The 17466-nt window shown below is 39.4% G+C and overlaps 1 protein-coding gene across 5 annotated transcripts in view; it reads left to right on the plus strand.

Moving 5' to 3' along the window:
• LOC137130040 (intermembrane lipid transfer protein VPS13B-like) overlaps window positions 1-17466 on the plus strand; it is a 298799-nt gene that overhangs the window by 72610 nt on the left and 208723 nt on the right. For all 5 annotated transcript variants that reach the window (XM_067509626.1, XM_067509627.1, XM_067509624.1 and 2 more), the window contains exons 18-19: window positions 7973-8107; window positions 8923-9102. In XM_067509626.1, the coding sequence (XP_067365727.1) occupies window positions 7973-8107; window positions 8923-9102 (315 nt within the window). The remainder of the gene's footprint in view (window positions 1-7972; window positions 8108-8922; window positions 9103-17466) is intronic.

The raw sequence follows: 17466 nt of genomic DNA on the forward strand, positions 1-17466 counted from the left end.
TGCTTTGAGTTTGTGTGCACTGCCCCCAGAAGCATGGATCTGAGAAAAGTCCCTATGCGATGCTGTGGCACAGTAAGTGTCAGTAATAGCCCTGTGTTATTGAAGGGGAACAATTATCCAATTTTAAATCACATTGTTGCCTACATAAGCTTATCCTACCCACTATATGGATTTTTGGCTGACATGGCCTTTTTTCGTTAAAGCCTTAATGTTTTCCCATCTATTAATCAGCACAAGTCTGAGAAGAGCCAGGTTTATCCTGTCAGAAATGAGGCCTAACACTCAAACCATGGAGATTACTCTGGTAGTTCTTTCACTGTTTCACAATAAAAGTGAAAGAAAAAAGGACAAGTGCCTTGTTCATGGTCTGTGGCTGGCACAAATGTCAGTAAAATGATTGGAAGCTTAAAGAAAACCCTGAGATGTCTGTTTCAGTGTGGCCTGGCCCCTCACTCAAGTATCCGTACTGCTTTGAAGATGTAACTTACTGGTTTTAGAGAAATTTCTGCCTGTCTACTTGTCTGCTTCACAGATTGACATCAGGACAGGAAGAAAGCAGGAAAGAAAGGGAAACAAGGAGGGCTTTTTTATCCATACGCAACCTTATTTCTGACATTAAAAACACATTGTGTCAGCATCAGAGAACCGATAAATAAATCTTGGATGGAACTTGAGACGGTTCTTGTCAATGAAAACTTCAATGGGCTACAGACGGCCCTTGCTTCACTTCTGGCAGATTGTGGTGATGTTTTAAGTCAATCCAGACTCAGACCTTCCTCTTTTCTTTTGTCTTTCTGAAGCTCTCTGCTTTTTCTCTGTCACTCTCTTCAGTTCAGAGCTAATGAGAGTGGAGTCAAAACAGTGCAACTAGTGCAAAAATGCAAAACAGAACTAAAGACTGCTGTTCCGTGTTGCATTCTGAACGCAATCTGAGGATGGTAGCAGGAGTAATTCAAGTAATCAGTTTAAGCTAAAGTAAAGAAGATCAGTTTCAGATCTTTTCATTACTCTCAGCATCTTGTGTTGCAGCACTTCTGTCTTTTACACTCAGGCTCTGCAGCCCAGCATTCTGCAGCACATGAGAGTGAACTTCAGTGTGTCATTATGAAAAATAATTTTGCCAAACTGGTAAGTGATTCTGAGTTCAGACATGGAGGTTGGAAAACGAATGGATTTGTGAAACATTTATTAGTAGCGCAGTTTTCACTAGAACTAATTTTTGTATTTACTTTTGAAATAAAAAAAGTTGTTAGACATAATCATCGATTCAGTGAGTAACCTGTTTGAAGTGCTAGTTGGTGTATGCAGCCAGGTGTATGTCTGTTTGTAATGTACAATTCCCCAGTATCTCAAGACCTGTACAACTTCAAGTTTACTGTCAATTTACTTTTCTGTAGGTCATGTAAATAATTTAACCTTCCAGTGATTCCACTACTTGCAATAGTAAAGATATTTTGAACCAAGCACCTAGTAGCTCCTCATACAAAAACAGTGAATCAGATTTTAGTAGGATACAGTTTTTATATTTCAGCTTTTCATATACAGTACATATTTAAACATTCACAAGCAAAATATTGCCACTAGAATGGACCCTGTATCACCATATAACCTGTTGTAAGATCCTGGTTAGAATCGGGGCACAAACAAATCAACAGACCCTTTATAGGACTACATAGTAAAAAAGAAAAAAACAATTACAGTAATCTAATTACTGTCAACACGATGTGTACACGCAACCCAATGAATATCACTGAGAAATGAAACAAAATTGAAGCACTGTAAAATGGGCTTTAAAGTACTTATGGCAGAACTTGTGTTACTAAGCCCTGAATCAATGACAGCCCCCAAATAAATCTGTTTGTATTTATGTTTCAGTAGTGTCTGTGGAGCTCCCTGCTGTGAGCCAACCATTCCATCTAAAGGTAGCAAGTAGTGCCGACTGAGCACATAGCTCCACGTAACAAGGTCATAAATTTTCATTGCAACTCCCATTGAAGTGCCTTCGCAGCACCAGAATCCTAGTTACTTCTTGGCTACCACCACACACAGACACACTCAGCCCCTGAAAAGCTGAGACATAAATATTGATCTCAGTGGAATATTAGTAAACAAGGCTGTGCTTGGCTTCTCTTTAATTCTCTTCCATAAGGCAAGTAAAAAAAAAAAAGCAGGGCAGAAAGCCTGAGAAATACAGACCCAGATCTCGAGAGTCAGAGAAAAGAGAGCAGTAATCCAGAGCTACGTTTCAGTGATGGAGGGGCTGGTTTAGTGTCATTAGCTGCGGTCTGTAGTTTCAAGCATCTCGCTCATGGTGGAACCACACTGGCATTCCATCCTGGCTGCTACTTCAAAGCTAGTTTGCCCTTGTTTCTTATGCTAACCAAATTTGTCAGGGCAGCAATAGGCTGGGGATATGGGGATTGAGAGGCAGACCCGCTCATCCAGAACTGTGTTTTAATGGCCTATCTTACCACCGCGTAATCGTCTCCTTACAAGTGGCAATGCGGGAATCCTTTACATGTTTGTCTATCACTCTTCACACATATGTTGCACACTTTTTACTTATGCCCTCATCTTTTTCTCTTCTTCCATCAACCCCCCCAGCCCTCACTGTCTTCTAAACCCCCCCCGCCTAGGCCCATTAGTGTTGGCCAAATTGCTTCCGCATGAAGACTACTTAATTGCGGTAATTCGGTGGCAGAGGGAACTAAGGTTTGAATGTGTGGAGAACATGTGTCACAGCTTTAGTAAGCAGACACAAAGACAGGCGGCACCTGGAGGAGATGGTAATCATGAAAATGAGACCCCCAGCCTCTGCTACCATCAGCACTTTCACCCCATGACTGTCCTTATACCATGACCATTATACACTGGGAGTAACCTCCACATAAGTGTACTGGTGGGCTTTCTCATGGGGAAAAGCACTTCTGTGTGTGTGTGTGACACAGTTTTTTGCATCTGTACATAGTCAGTAGTCCTTTACTTTAAAATCTTGCCCCTGTACAAACAGTTGTAGAAGAATGGGAGTGTGTTTCTGTGGTTATTTACCAAATACCAATTGCATTTATCTGAAACCAGATGTTGCTATGACCCAAAATGTGAACTGCATCTTTATGCGTAAGTGATGTTTTCATACTCGTTTCAGTTAATTAGCGAGTATTTTAGAAAGAAACATTTTTGTTTCCTTTATGTAAATGTCACAAACTCCCCATGCAATTAAACATTTAACTCATTGCTGCAGTTACGTTCAGATTCTTTTACATCTATATCCAAAGTTAAGTCCTGGAAGAATTAAAAATGACAATTTGCAGACAGTCTCCCCTGCAGGCTTGTGTTGCAGATGTTGACTGCTAGAACTGCTCTGATCTCCACTTTAACTACAGGACAGACACCTTTTGGTTCACCTTTTCTGTTTTTCTTGTTTCCCCACTCTCTTATTGTGTCTGTATTTTGCATGTTAGTATTGGGCAACATGCCAACAGAGCTCCTGCTCCCACTTACTATTTCTACTGCGGCCCCTCCTGACTAAGGAGAGACAGTTAGTGTTTCTGCATCAGGTCTTCAAGGCTCAGCTGGCTGCCTTCGATCTGCCCACCTTGTCGTTGTCTACCTTTTTTTAATTTCAGCCCCCTTGCTGATTTGGGCTCCCTGCCAAAGTTAAAGCTTTTATTACTTTAAGTTCTCCTTCCTTTTCTGCCTATCTTTGGTTGTTCTTTTGCTTTTAGCTTTTGGCAGAATAGTACATCCTCTTGTTAACCAATATTCACCACATATAGTGTAAAACAGATCCCCGAATGCACCAATATGTGCCATGGACCAGTTTCTTAAAAAGTAGTGGAACTCTTCATTTATGACCATAATGTTGTTATAATGTCATAACCTGACTTAACTTTAATATTTCTTGTACTTCTACTCATTTCATTCAGAAGCAACAAAAATGTTCAAGGAGTATAGAAACAACAGGAACATTTATACTTTTCTTTTACAATTTCTTTTAGCCATTTAAAAATAAGGGGACGCAAATTATTACACCCAACTATTTTTTTGTGTGTGTGTGAAGTGCTGAATGTAGGCTAAGGTAGTCTGGTGTAGCATTGAAAGAAGGCTTACGCATACCCATTCTTCAAGCAGTAAAAACGGGACATACGTGGCTTTTAAGTTTACAGATGCTTAGACTTGCACTTATACATACTGAGACGTGCACACCAAGTACTGAGGTATGCAGTAAGCAGCATCTACATCCTGTGCAGCCACATAAGTGGGTTTCTACTTTTTTTTCCTCCCGTTTATTTCTGATGGTATCCCTCCAAACCCTTTGTATTTTCCACACTCTCCTCATTGTTCAAAACGGCAAATCCAGCTGCCTATGGTTGTCCTCACAGTGTTTGATGGTGTGCTGTAGCCTCTGGCCCCTAGCTGTGTGTTTATGTACTCCTTGCACCTGCCCTTCTTTGACGAGTAACAGCACCACACACATTCTCTGAGTCAGTCACTCAGTCACACACAGACATGCGCAATCACACGCACGTCTGGGAGTAATACACACTAATGCATCTTACACACATAAACCCGGCTGAATACCACAGTTTAAGCCAAACAAATTACTAACCCTTGTGTTTTTCTTCTTCCTGTGTACCCCAATTTTTATAGTCTTAACAGCTGGACAAAACATTGTCCAGACCCCCCCCCGCTATACAACAACCACCACCGGAGCAGGTGCACTATTCCCTTCAGGATATTATTTTGGGGCAAGGGGGCATGTTATTGTGATACCCCTATTGCTGTTTATCAAAAGAGCAACCAAAGTGGAGGGAATGGCCTCCGTCATGTTGCAGATCAACTTTCAATTTTAATAAACGACTTACCAAAGTCATAGACTGACAAGGTAAATCTGGGGTATTGGTTTGTTATTATCAGTTACTTGACTGTGTATATTTATAAAAAATATATAATTATGGCCTACTACAAATTACTATATTTGATAATTGAAAGCATTGAGAAAACAGTTGTTACTTCTTTTTGGTCTGCTGGACAGATCAAGCTGAATTGACGCCAGTGAATAATGCCAGAGAGAGTCAAGCAGCACTACTTATTAGACCTGCAGAAACAGTATATTAAGTGGCAGGCGGGGAGACAGGAGGAGGATATAAAGGTTCCTATCTTGCATCTGGGCTGATGGTGGGCCTCTCAGACAGCAGGTGAAGAGGTTGCTGGGTAATTTGTCTAAGGGAAGGAGAGGAGGGAAGTCAGTGGTTAGGGATTTTAAGCAATTGCCAGTAATTCCCTCGGTTAAATGTGCTGTGCATGTACGTCTACTTGGATCCAGCTCGTTTCCACACTGCCTGCTGTTTTTCATTACTCTACCCTTGAGTTAGTTGATGGGGATTAACAACTACAACTATAACAACAAAAATTGGATTACCTGAGTAAAACTTTAAACAGTGGTGATTTTACTTAGTATGGAAGGAGAGAACTTAATTAGTAGGGAGAATAAGGAATCTTGCTAGCACTACTCATCTATTGTAATTTTTTTGTAATACCCTGTCACATTCCAGTAGGCACTGTTTCATGTCAGATGAAACAATTTGCTTTGTTATAAATCCCCCCTCCCCCCCCCAGCATTTGATGCAAAAAGCCCCACTCAGTGTTAAACACAGTCAACGTTCTGCAGGGAATTAATTTTATCACTGTAAGACGAAATTATTCTGAGGGAAAAATGCTTTTTTGTAAAAGGTGGAAAATAAATTAATGTGATTCCCTCAGACAGCTAATTGGAAGAATGTAGCATGTGATGGAAGGATCCTCCTCTCCTCTCTCAACAAGCAGTTTAGCACAGAACTCCCTTAACTCCACATTATCTTTTAACCATCTAGATATGTCTCCTTCCCCTTCCTACTATGTGCTTGAAATAGCTTGTCAGCCTAGAAATAACACTGCCATACTACAATAGTGAGTATTTGGCCACCCCCATCCCCCCCTTACCGCAGTGCAAACAGTTTCTTTTTGGAAAAATGGATGGAAGGTTCTTCCACACTAGGCTGCCACTGAGACAAATAATCGCAGAGTGAAGAGCACTTGAGGTTTCTGTGATGTAATGCTGGTGTTAGATGAGTTGTAGTTGACGCTAAGCAAGATACAGCTGTAACTGTATTGGATATTATTATGGAAAGATATATCCTTTATATTGGCCTGTTACTCATACTCCTAATAGTCCCTGTCATTTAACTTTTATATATTCAACTCATTCAACTCAGTAGATTTACTAGGACCTTGTAAAACATTTAGAACAAGCCCTCGACAATTTAAGAGGTTTTATCTCTTTTAGAGTATCCTTACGGGCACTTCTTAAAACAATATGGCTGTTGAAGTCTTTACTGTAGTATATGCAAAATCCTTTATGTAATTGTGTAGCAGGAAGCTTACTGAATCCAGTGGAATAAGAAGTTTGCCTAGTAAATTTTCTCATGTTTATCATCTTGTACTCTTAAAAACCTACACATATCAAGAATAATGCAACAATCAAAAATAAGGTTAAACATTGGCTTTCAACAAAATTAAGACGTATGTTGCTGATAATGGTGTGTCATTTAAATGTTAGCTTTGGGCTAATAACCACATTTTAAGCAATTTCGTTAATTGCTGTTGAATTACCAATTAATTAGTCGGTTAATTTTTTAACAATTCATGAAATACAGCTCCCTTCAATAAACAAGGGATTTGTGTTCTTCGAAAGAATAACACTTGAGTGTTAAGGCTTTTTCAGTCCATACGAGCTACACAGCTGCAAAACCTTCATCTACCCACTGGTTTAATGCATAAACATGTAGCTAATTTGTGTAATGTGAGACAATTGTTACACTATTTGTTTCTGATAGGGGCATTAATACTAATAATGTACGACCAATTTTTATTTCTAAACACAAGTCATCTGACCTGACAATTACACCTACATCAACATAGCTTGCCTAGATTATGGAATAGGCCATAAGGCTTTACAATACTTTCCTCATACCCTTGTCTGGAGATAAACAGAAGATGTACACATGGTCTCAATTCTACTGCAATTGGGGATGTGGACATGGACAATGCTGAACACATGCAACTTTGCATAGAAGCAAAAATGAGAAGAAGTGCTCTTTTGTTTGTTGTGTTCTACTGCACAATGAGAAAAAGTGAAAGAAATGATAATAGTAAAGTAAGAAATAATTTTGTATGTGAGATTATTTCCTATGAACAGTATCAAGGATGATGAAGTAACTGTTAAATACCTTTGATATATGAAACCTGCAGCTGGTTTACTTTTCTGACACATGCACAGCAAGTGCACGAGAGCTATATGCAGTCTGTGCAGACACCAATGCTCGGGCCGCATGTTGTCATCTGCAGAGACAAAATACTATAGAGACTTGGACACACAAACTCTGACTGTATCATTTAAGCACTGTACTTTCCTGACAGTCGGCAAGCAAATTTAATGTAATTTAACATTAAGTGTCACTTAATGTGACACCAAATATTTAATGTCACTGAAAGAGGTACAACAGCAATTAAAATACATTAGGGCAGTTTAATTAAAACTTTGTTAGGAAAAAATATATTTTATTAAGTTCTTAATGCATATTTGTTGATGATTGATAAATCAATAACATCCGTACTTTCGGCAATTTTTGTCTACATTCTTTTAAATTGTAAAATGCATTTCTGTTTTAGTTTGACACATTTATCATACTGTAAAGACACCACAACAGGTTAACCTTGGAAACACCGGGTGCTAAAAATATTCCTACAACTAAGAGACACAACACACTTTATGCTGGTGGTTTACTTAGGAGAAGTAAAAAAAAAAAAAAAAAAGGGTCAAGAAAAATTAAAGGCCAATCAAGTCAATTGAAGCCACAGCAGCAATGCTTAGACCTGCTGGACTGCACTTAATTTTCAATTTTTAATTTAAAAAAAATGTTTTTTTTATTAGGTGTGAAATCTCTGGGCCCGTCACCGACTTTTGAGGGCTCGATCCAAAACCTGGAGCTGAAGTTCTGCAGCAGTGCGACAGTGAAATGTGCCTCAGGAACCGTGGGAGCTGTAAAAGTGTGCGCCAGGACTCCAGGTGTGTGCAGCTGTGCCCCGTTAAAACTTTACTGCCTGTGTAGGAGGGAGAGAGTGAGACCAACTAGACTCTTCTTTTACTTTTTTTAACTTAGACTTTTACATACTTCACCCTTTTCTTCTTCCTCAAACTCAGTTTTAATCTGGATTGCTTTCCCACTATGTGATTCAGTTGCTGTTTTCTCCTGGGGTGTTATTATTGGGCTCTTGCCCTCTCTTTGATGGCAAGGATGTTATTGGAGCTAGTGTCATAGCACAAGGAGTTCACAAGGTCAAACTTCACACATGATGTCAGGCAGATTATAAGATCTATTGCAGCTGTCAGTATAGAAATGCATAGAAGAAGCACGTGCAGTTAATTTTCTTATTTCAAAATTAACATCTATGGGGAGTGAATATAATATAAGTACACATATGGAGTGTAACTTCTGGAAGAATTCAATCCCCACTGCAAACCAGTGGTAGTTTTGTTATGCCCATTATTGTAAACGTCTTTCATATTTTTATTAGTTTTATCTTTGCTATTCAATATTCTGTTTCCATAACACAGGTGAGGTCTCTTTTGCTTAGACACGAAAGTGGTAATTCATGCAGTTGAGGTAGTGTTACTCTTTTTACTATAGTTATTAGGTTAGATTTGTTCTAAATCTGTAAAGCATAAATATTAAGGCAAGACAAAATCTTGCTTTAATGTTTAATGTATTTGCCTGGCAAAATTATAAATGTAAATGTGAATAATTTGAATGACTTTGTTAACTTCTTAGTACTTGCATATTACTATATTACTTACTATATACCGGTCACCTTGTCTCTCAGGTACAGGAGAAGGGATGAAGGAGAAACTGGTTCCTCTCCTCCAAGGCCCATCTGACACCAAAGAGCTCCATATAAGTCGCTGGCTTAGTGAGATCCGCAAGCCTGAATCTCTTCTGGCCCCTGACCTGCTAGTGTTTTCTGTTCTGGTCCCTCAGCAAGGCGAGGACTGCAGGAACTCAGGTAGAAGCTGTTCATTTCCTATGCTCAGGTTGATTTATCAGTTCTCCTTCAAACCTCACTCTGGGGGAAACGCTTTCTGGTGTGACCAATCATGGAAGTTCCACTGGCGTCATGTCTGTCATGGGTCAAACCAGTTAACCAAATGTCCTCTATAACCATCAGACTGCTATAAAGTGCGGTGGATGTGTTTATGCAGCTCAGCTAATTGGTCTGTCCACTGACAAATGCGGTGGTAGTGAGCTTCTGTGATTGGTCATGCCAGACGGCACATGATCTAATACAAGAATCTGCAAGTTTGTTTAGATTATCATATTTTCCTTCCTCTCAAGTTGAGTGTCAGTTTGAGAGTGTGTGGGTGTACATGTTTGTTTAGAAGGGGGAGTGGTATCCAATAGGCCTTCCGTTAAAACTAGAAATGCTATTCTGAAAGTTAAAGTGGTATTAGATTTGATTTATTAAGGTGGATATCTGACTACAACTCACTGTATCTTCATCGGGTTCCTCATCTATACATTATTCAGTCTTATTTAAAAATTATCTGCTCTTGTAGTAAATTCTTCTTTAAATGAGGCCTAATTATTAGTATCTCATAAAAAACCTTGATTTCTTTTGAGTTGGGCCTAATGCATTCAGGGGAGGAAGTAGATGTACTTCCAGTTATTAAAAGTGAAGTCTCTCAAAGCATAATCTAAGCTGTTGACCTACTACCCCTTCTACCACCAGACACAGGAGAAGCCTGGGTGATTATTTATAACAATACACCTCAGATGCTACTTTTTACAGTCAAAACTGTACATCACTTTTAATACAGAGCTGCAGCGATTCATTGCATGGCCCCAAACCCGGATATGGACCATATCAGACCCATGCACGTTGAAAAAGTTAGTGCTGGGATGGAGAAAGAGCTGGCCCCATGTGGTTTCAGAGTATGAAGAGAGGACATTGTTGTATATTAGGGTGTAGTAAAGGAAGAAGGTAAGTACAGTTTAGAAACAGTACAGTTTTGGGACATCGTACCTAACCAAGAATTTCAAATGTCATCCAGTCAATTACTGTCCCGCTACCAATGAATAGAGAGTCAAAACATTACTATAAATTTACTAAAATGTAAGGCAGAAAATTTTTCAGAATGTTGCAAGGACATAGGAGTAAACTGTATTTATGACAAGGGTTTGTTTCACCTCTCAGAACCTTTTATACATAGTTTCAGCAACACTGGTAAAATCTGTTTAGTACACAAGCTAAGACTAATATTTCTGAATATTAAAACATGATCTAAACACAAACCAGAAGACTAAAAAGAAGGGAAGTTAGTGGACAGGGAAAGAAGATGAAGGTTAAAGGAAGGTGCAGAAGCACTACATATATCTCAAGCAGATGTTTAGCGGTGGAGGTCTGGAATCCTTCTCATCACTGCTTCAATTATGGATGCAATCTTGACATCTTTCATCGAAATTCTCAGTTTTTATGTTGTCCAAATCCTCAGTAGAAATTTGGGATTGTGGTAGGTGAGGTCTATTTTTTTCCCCAAATGATCTGGGCGTGGACGTTATGTACACATTTTCAGTGCTAATGTAACCTTACTGGTAATTAGAGTCACATTAATGAGTCCCTCCAGGAATATGGTGATTTAAACCAATCCCTTTTGAACTTAATATATAACTAAAATAATATAACTGGTGAGCATGAGAGGATTGTGGACACATAAGTGTGAGGGAATGAGTTTTCTCGATATTTGTTCATTTGTAGAGTGGCCACCCACCGACCATAGGGTCAGAGGTTTGTGCCCATGTCGAAATGTCCCTGGGTGAGATGCTGATCCCCTAGCAGCCCATCCCCAGCACTGGGGAGGGTTACGTGAGGAAGGACCAAAAAAAAGTGAAATAAATCAAGCATTAGCATTTACTTTTGAATGTGGTATCGTTCACGTTACCAACACAGCTTTGTTGTTGTCTGGGTGTAATAATGTGCTGTAGTTTTAGGATAAAATAGTTTAATAATTTGTACACAAATTTGTACTAGTATTCTTTGTATGGACACTCATGACAGGAATTTCCCTTTCCCTTAACCTCAATCATCCCAGCTAAATAAATAAACAGGTGTGTCACAAATCGAGGAAAGGCCAAAAAATTTGCACTTTCCCAAGGTATAAATCTGTTCATCAGAAATATCCATACAAGTGGACGCATACCAGAAATCTTTCTTCTGTTTGCAGTACTGTATGTGTCTGTGAAGTTAAAGTTGGAGACAGCAGTGTGACTTGACAGTAACAATTTCAACAGACTGGAACTTTTTCCCTCACTGTGCTGCAAGGGGGAAAAGCTAGTTAGTGTGTCTACACACACACATTTTGGGTGTCTACTTAAAGGTCTGTTTTTCGTATGGTGGTTAGGGTTACATCAAAGCTTTTGGTTGTCCACATGTCCTATGTCCCCGCTGTTGTCCTGTGGGTGACTGAGAGCCTGTTAAAGCAGAGCTAATGGAATGATGGATGCAACGCCCTTTTCATCTAGAGATGAAAAGTGGTGTAGCACTACCCTAAATGGGCTCTACCCTGTGCTCCCATAGAACACACTCAGATGTTCAACACTTTGTGATCATGACATTTCTGTATTGTTGTAACACTTGGCCTAGAAATCAAACGCATTTTGTTCGTGCCCCGTGGCTCTATTAATTCCATTTAGCAAATTCTTAAAGTGTGATCATTATATACTGGTTGTAGGACTGGGATAGGGGTAAACTGCTAGAGAAAATGCCTTTTACACTATAGACATGCAGAACTTATTAAGATCTAATGAGACACAAATAACTTTATATCCTATTTTCCATTTGATTAGATACTTCTGGATTTTTGGGCTGCAAGTAAAGCAAAGCAGTGCCTGCGTCTTAATGCAAAATGTTATTTTAAAGTCTGTCCAGGTGGAATCTGTGTGCATGTGTGTGTGTGTGTTTTATATTTTATACTTTGGTTCGTGGGGTGATTGACTGCAGTTGATTGTAAGTCAAGAGAAGCCATGTCTCCAGTGTTTCCCCACTGGTCATGTTTGAGTGATCTCTGTATTATCTCATTTCTTATAGGATGTGACAGGCTCTGGAAATTATGAACACTTTCCTTATGGATCCTTTAATTTATTCCAGAAGCCATTAACTCTATGTTGTGGGTTTTCTCTTTTTAGAAATCAGAGTCGTAGGTAACTGGACATACGATATATTTGTTCTAATACAGTTACGTCCTTTACTAACAGCCAATAATACTAGTTCTCCACAGAGACCTGTAGCACTTCTGTCTAATCTGATTTCTCTGAAAAGTCTGCCTAAATTATTTTTCATCAAACTTTTAGAATGTCAACTTTCAGTGTGATGATAATTTAAAGAATACATAATGTGAGATTGTAATGCCAATGTTGATTATCTCTTTCATGCAAAGGAAATTCACCAAGGAGCTGAGTTTCTTTCAAACATGGCCAGTGACATCTGTTTTCTGTCTAATTGTTTACCAGTGAATTAAAAAGAGATTCCAATTTACTTAGAAAATAAAGAGAGTGGGTTGGTTGGGTTGGGTGGTAGTTGGAAAGAGTCTCTGTACACTTGTAGAACTCCTGCAGATCTAATGTGTTTTCATTTAACAGCGCTGAGGGTGGAACATTCTAATAAATTAAACACAATTAAAGTAGTGGGGTTTAATGCAGAGAGAACTAAGCAGCCCTACTTTAAAATGTTCTTTTTTTTTTTATAGATTCAAAGGCGTATGGTAATTTTATATCTGGCTGTTAACCCTTTGCATTACAACAGAACAGTCCCAGATGATTTCTACTAATTCAGCAGTCTCTCCAGCTGGACCCAACAATGATGAGATTTTCTGGCACTTTTAGAGTATGACTAAAGCCAAATATTCTCCCCTTTTTCTTTTTCATTTTCTCCCCTTTTTACAAGAACCAAACATGATTCATGTGGTTGCTCTCTTATGACACTGTGAGTAACGAGAAATCAATGCTAATATGAAATAACTTTAAAAACAAGTATTGGCTAGAGCAAAAAAGTAGAAGAAAGCGAGGTAGCTGCATAAGGAGTCCAATTTGTGGACCACAGGGGGTAGCTGGCAGGCTTTATTACAAGGGCAGAAGTCAGCCTTCCATATGGGCCCAGCTGGCATACAATCATGTATGTCAACTTTTACTAGTACACACTGGGACTGATACCTTCACTGTTCTAGAATTATACATGAATTATTTGTGAATTTAATCAAAGTAGCACTGTGCTTTAAGGTTCACTTGGACCAGAAATCCTTGGCCATGTCATTCTTAAGGATCTCCAGTGCTACACTCAGTGTAAATAATCAGTGCTACTCAAGAGACAGCTTGATCATTTTGATCCCTGGACAGTGGCTGGCTGGCGGACTATCCTCTTTGGCTTGGTCTCGTGCCTGTCACAGCTGATAGATGGGAAAGACTAAGGGGGTAGTGTGAAGGAGTTGAAGGCTAAAGGGTGTGAGAAGAGCGGAGGTTTATGTTGAACTTCAGGGTGAGCGGCAGCCTGCAGGTGCCCCCCCCCTCAGCACGACTTGTACCAAAGGAGGAGGGACCAATGGGTCGGGTGGGCTTTATGATCATAGAAAAGACAAAAAGAGAGAGAGAGAGAGAGAGAGAGAGAGAGAGAGAGAGAGAGAGAGAATGAGGGATAGCATATGTTTTCCCCAGGCACGCCAGCAGCTGTGAGACAATGATTTATGCTTTTCTCAGAACTCTGGGATCTCAAAATGTTACATTTAATCAAGCACACTGAGAGCAGAGCAAATGTTAAAGATGTTCCCTATAAAGCCCTCCAGTTTTGATCTCTTTACCATACCATGGGAGCTGTGGGAATAGGGAACAAAGTGATCTTTAATCTTCATTTAAACATATTGGTGGGTATTTTGAAAGCTACATGGAATTAATCCTTGGAGAATTCCCCAGACTCTGCGATACTGAACATATTTAGTTCCCTAATAGATATTAAATCTGCAATCTTGTGTTGGTGCATCCAGAATTAAACCCCCTCTTCAACACTAATCTAAACTATTTACACTGTAACAAATGTGATGTTCATCAATTACGTTTTATTGTAATGTCAGCCCAGTATTGTCCCATTGGTATTGTGCCAGTATTGTAAAGTATTGTAAAATTGGTATCCATTTGTAATTAGACTGCCAATAGTTTCACATTTTGTACTTTTACATATGCACAGAAATTAATCAACATACCTGACACATGAATTGAGTACTGTATATGTATAATCATCTACAAGCTGAGACACAGTTGTCTGGCCTTAATGACTTGGTCTTTGTCAAAGTCAGGTCTTACTGTATAGTACTTTAACAGAGTATTTTCATTTTAATGTGCTGTAACTCCACTATATTTCAGAAGGCATTTGTTATAACCCGAGCCTTAATTGGATGTGATTTAAAATAGATGAGCAACAAAGAGCTTTATTTGCTATTTACTTTTTGCAGATGTCAAGTCTTATAAGACGTATTATGAACTAATGAACGCTGATGTATTATTTTTGATTAATCATCTGTTAGCATGAAGTCCTTAAAATTAGCAATGTCTTTACTAAGTGCTGTTCTTCTTCCATACTACTACATGCTTTGCCATCACCTTCATTTTTAAGGATTTGTCAAAACAAATCTGGACTACACTGGACAGTCACGTTATCAGCATCATAAATGTAATTAAATAGGATTGTAAATACATATTTTACAGTGAAGTTCTTTTACTTTTGTAACTTCTGTAAATTTTAGAGCATATACTTGCTACTTGAGTAAAAAGTTTAAAATGATACTTCCACGTGTTGTGGATATTTTTTGGACAAGTACTAGCTCTTTCACAAAATTAAGTGTACATACTTTTACCACCTATGCATTTAAGCATCATTACATCTCTATGTGGTGGCGGCGTGTCTGTGCCTGTGTCTGTGTGTGTGTGCGTGCGTGCACGTGCAGTCAGAAACAGGTGGGATCTTACAGTACTCTAGGCCTGCAGACTCAAAGACTAATGAGAGCAGGTGGGAATGAAGTGCCACCTGCCTTTGATCTGAACATTTGAAACAGACACAAACACATGCATGCACTACACTCCAGCTACACTCACTGTGTGGTGTATGCACAGTGGAGGCATCCTTTAACTTTACACTTCTGACCTGAACTATTTCGGGCCGATTAAACTAGTCAAAATGTTTGTGTTTTTAAAAAAAAACAAAGTTGTTGATTTACCCAGTTTTCCAACTGAAGTCACTGCATTTTTTTGTGACCTGAACCTTAATTTGATGCGATGAAAAGATGAGGGACAAACACCTATTTCATAGCGCACAAGGCATGTTGTTCATCGTTCTTTTCTTTTGTGTAAGGCCTGTTGTAACATCCACAATAATCTGTTGGGCCGCTGCTCTCATCGTGTCTTCATGTGTGAAGCAGAGCAGGTAATGTGGAGATTAGACCCGAGGGAGCCCTCTCAGAGCTGGCTATTGAGGTCAATCATGGACCATTACTGGAACTGTTCATCTGTGAAGTGTTGGACTACTTAGGCCACTCTCACAGTGCTTAAAAGCTGGCTGGGGTGTGAGGAGAGACAGGGGTCAGATTTTGGATACAATGGGATAAAGGCTGAGGCTGGAGATGGGGTTGGGTTGGAGTGTGACTTGGGTAAAGCTGCAGTTCAGTTTAGCCTCCACTCTTACATGATATCAAAGCACCTGTATTTTACATTCTGTTCGAGTATTATTCAGTTGATCTGAGTTACAGATTCAGAATGGACATAGGTTAGGGTTCATATGACTGACGAATAGACAAGATCAACTTATGCATAAATGGGCAGTGTGGGAGTAGGTCCGAGCAACAGTAAAGAAACTTTACATAAAAAGAACAGTCAGGAGGTTTTAAACATGGACCCGGCATTACAAGACTACACCAGGACAATTCATGTCCATATTAAGGAAACCATATAGTTTATTGCACAAGTATGCGCAAAGCCTTTCTTGAGTTCGATCCGCTCCAGCATCGCAGTGTAAACGAGTCAAAGATAAAGCTTTAGCCTTTGAGTGTGTTATGCATGTCATTGAGAGTTACTGCTGCTTCTAAGAGTTGTTATCTGTGTAGGGCAGGGGAAGATAGTGGACGAGAGGATCTCAGCCATGGCCTATTGACTCCTTTAAATTACTTTAGGAAATTGTCCCTGTTATTACATTTGATTTGAACTTAATTTTCGGCATTAAAGAATTACACTTTAAAATGCATGTAAGTGTTGAATGTTTCCCATCCAGTTTTACACGGTTACATTAAAGTTTTTTAGCTTACGTTTTTGTCATCCATGTGAGAAATGCCGAAAACCGAAAAATAACCAAATCTTTTGGCAAATCTGTCAATGATGCCATTTTCACAGGGCAAAAAGGCCATGCTAACATGGTTGGACGGCGTTTTATTTGTCATCAGAACAGATGCATTGTCATGTTTGGCAGCAGAAAAGTAGAGTGGCATCTCCTTCTGTGTGGGTTTATGTGGTATTCAAACTAAGACAACACCTGAAGTAATTCTTTTCCACAGCTTTCCCCACATTTCTCGTTTTGCTTTTGTGTGGGTGGTGCTTGCCCTTGGCTACTCAGCAGCTGGAAAATGGTGATCTAGCTTGTCAGCTACTGTGTGTACAGTAGTTCCCAGGGCACCCTGATTCATTTCCCACTAAGGTGCAATTCATTTTTAATGTTTGTCAGTGAAACATTGAGTGGGAGCATGACACAGCTTCCCAAAAAATACCCCTAACCCCCTACAGGGCTATACACACTAGTCATTTCAAATTCTCTTGTTACTACAGTGTTAGTGCAGTAAATAATTACAAGTTAAGCTCTTTAGAAAGGAGGGGAAAGAGAACGAGCACAAAGTTTCCTTCCATTCAGAGTGCTTTTCCAGCTGTATCCTTCAAGATTCTTCATTTGTCATTAGTAAGTAAAGCAGTGAGGGAAATGTAATTAGTGTAGTTTTCACCGGTTTTAACGCAGAAACATAGGGTGCACGTGAAATGGGCTTTGCTTACTGACTGTTTGCTAAAGTGCACAACAGTAATCCCTTGTTCACAGTGTAGCATACAAAGCTGTGCACACTTTATCCCGATCTGGGCTGAGTAGCAGGAGTGGGGGAGGTCAATTTAGTTAACCTTATCTAATTGAATGTTGTCACTGGATCAAAGGTCGCCACATTCCACACAGTCAGATCAAACATCACACAGCCCAATCAAAACAATTGGCTTCCCCAGATCACCTAATCAGAGGTTCTGGGTTTTTATTCTCACAAATTAAAGGGGATAATGGCCAACATAACTACATAGGACAGGAACA

The sequence above is a fragment of the Channa argus genome, chromosome 7 (genome assembly GCF_033026475.1).
Source record: "Channa argus isolate prfri chromosome 7, Channa argus male v1.0, whole genome shotgun sequence".
Classification (NCBI taxonomy): domain Eukaryota; kingdom Metazoa; phylum Chordata; class Actinopteri; order Anabantiformes; family Channidae; genus Channa; species Channa argus.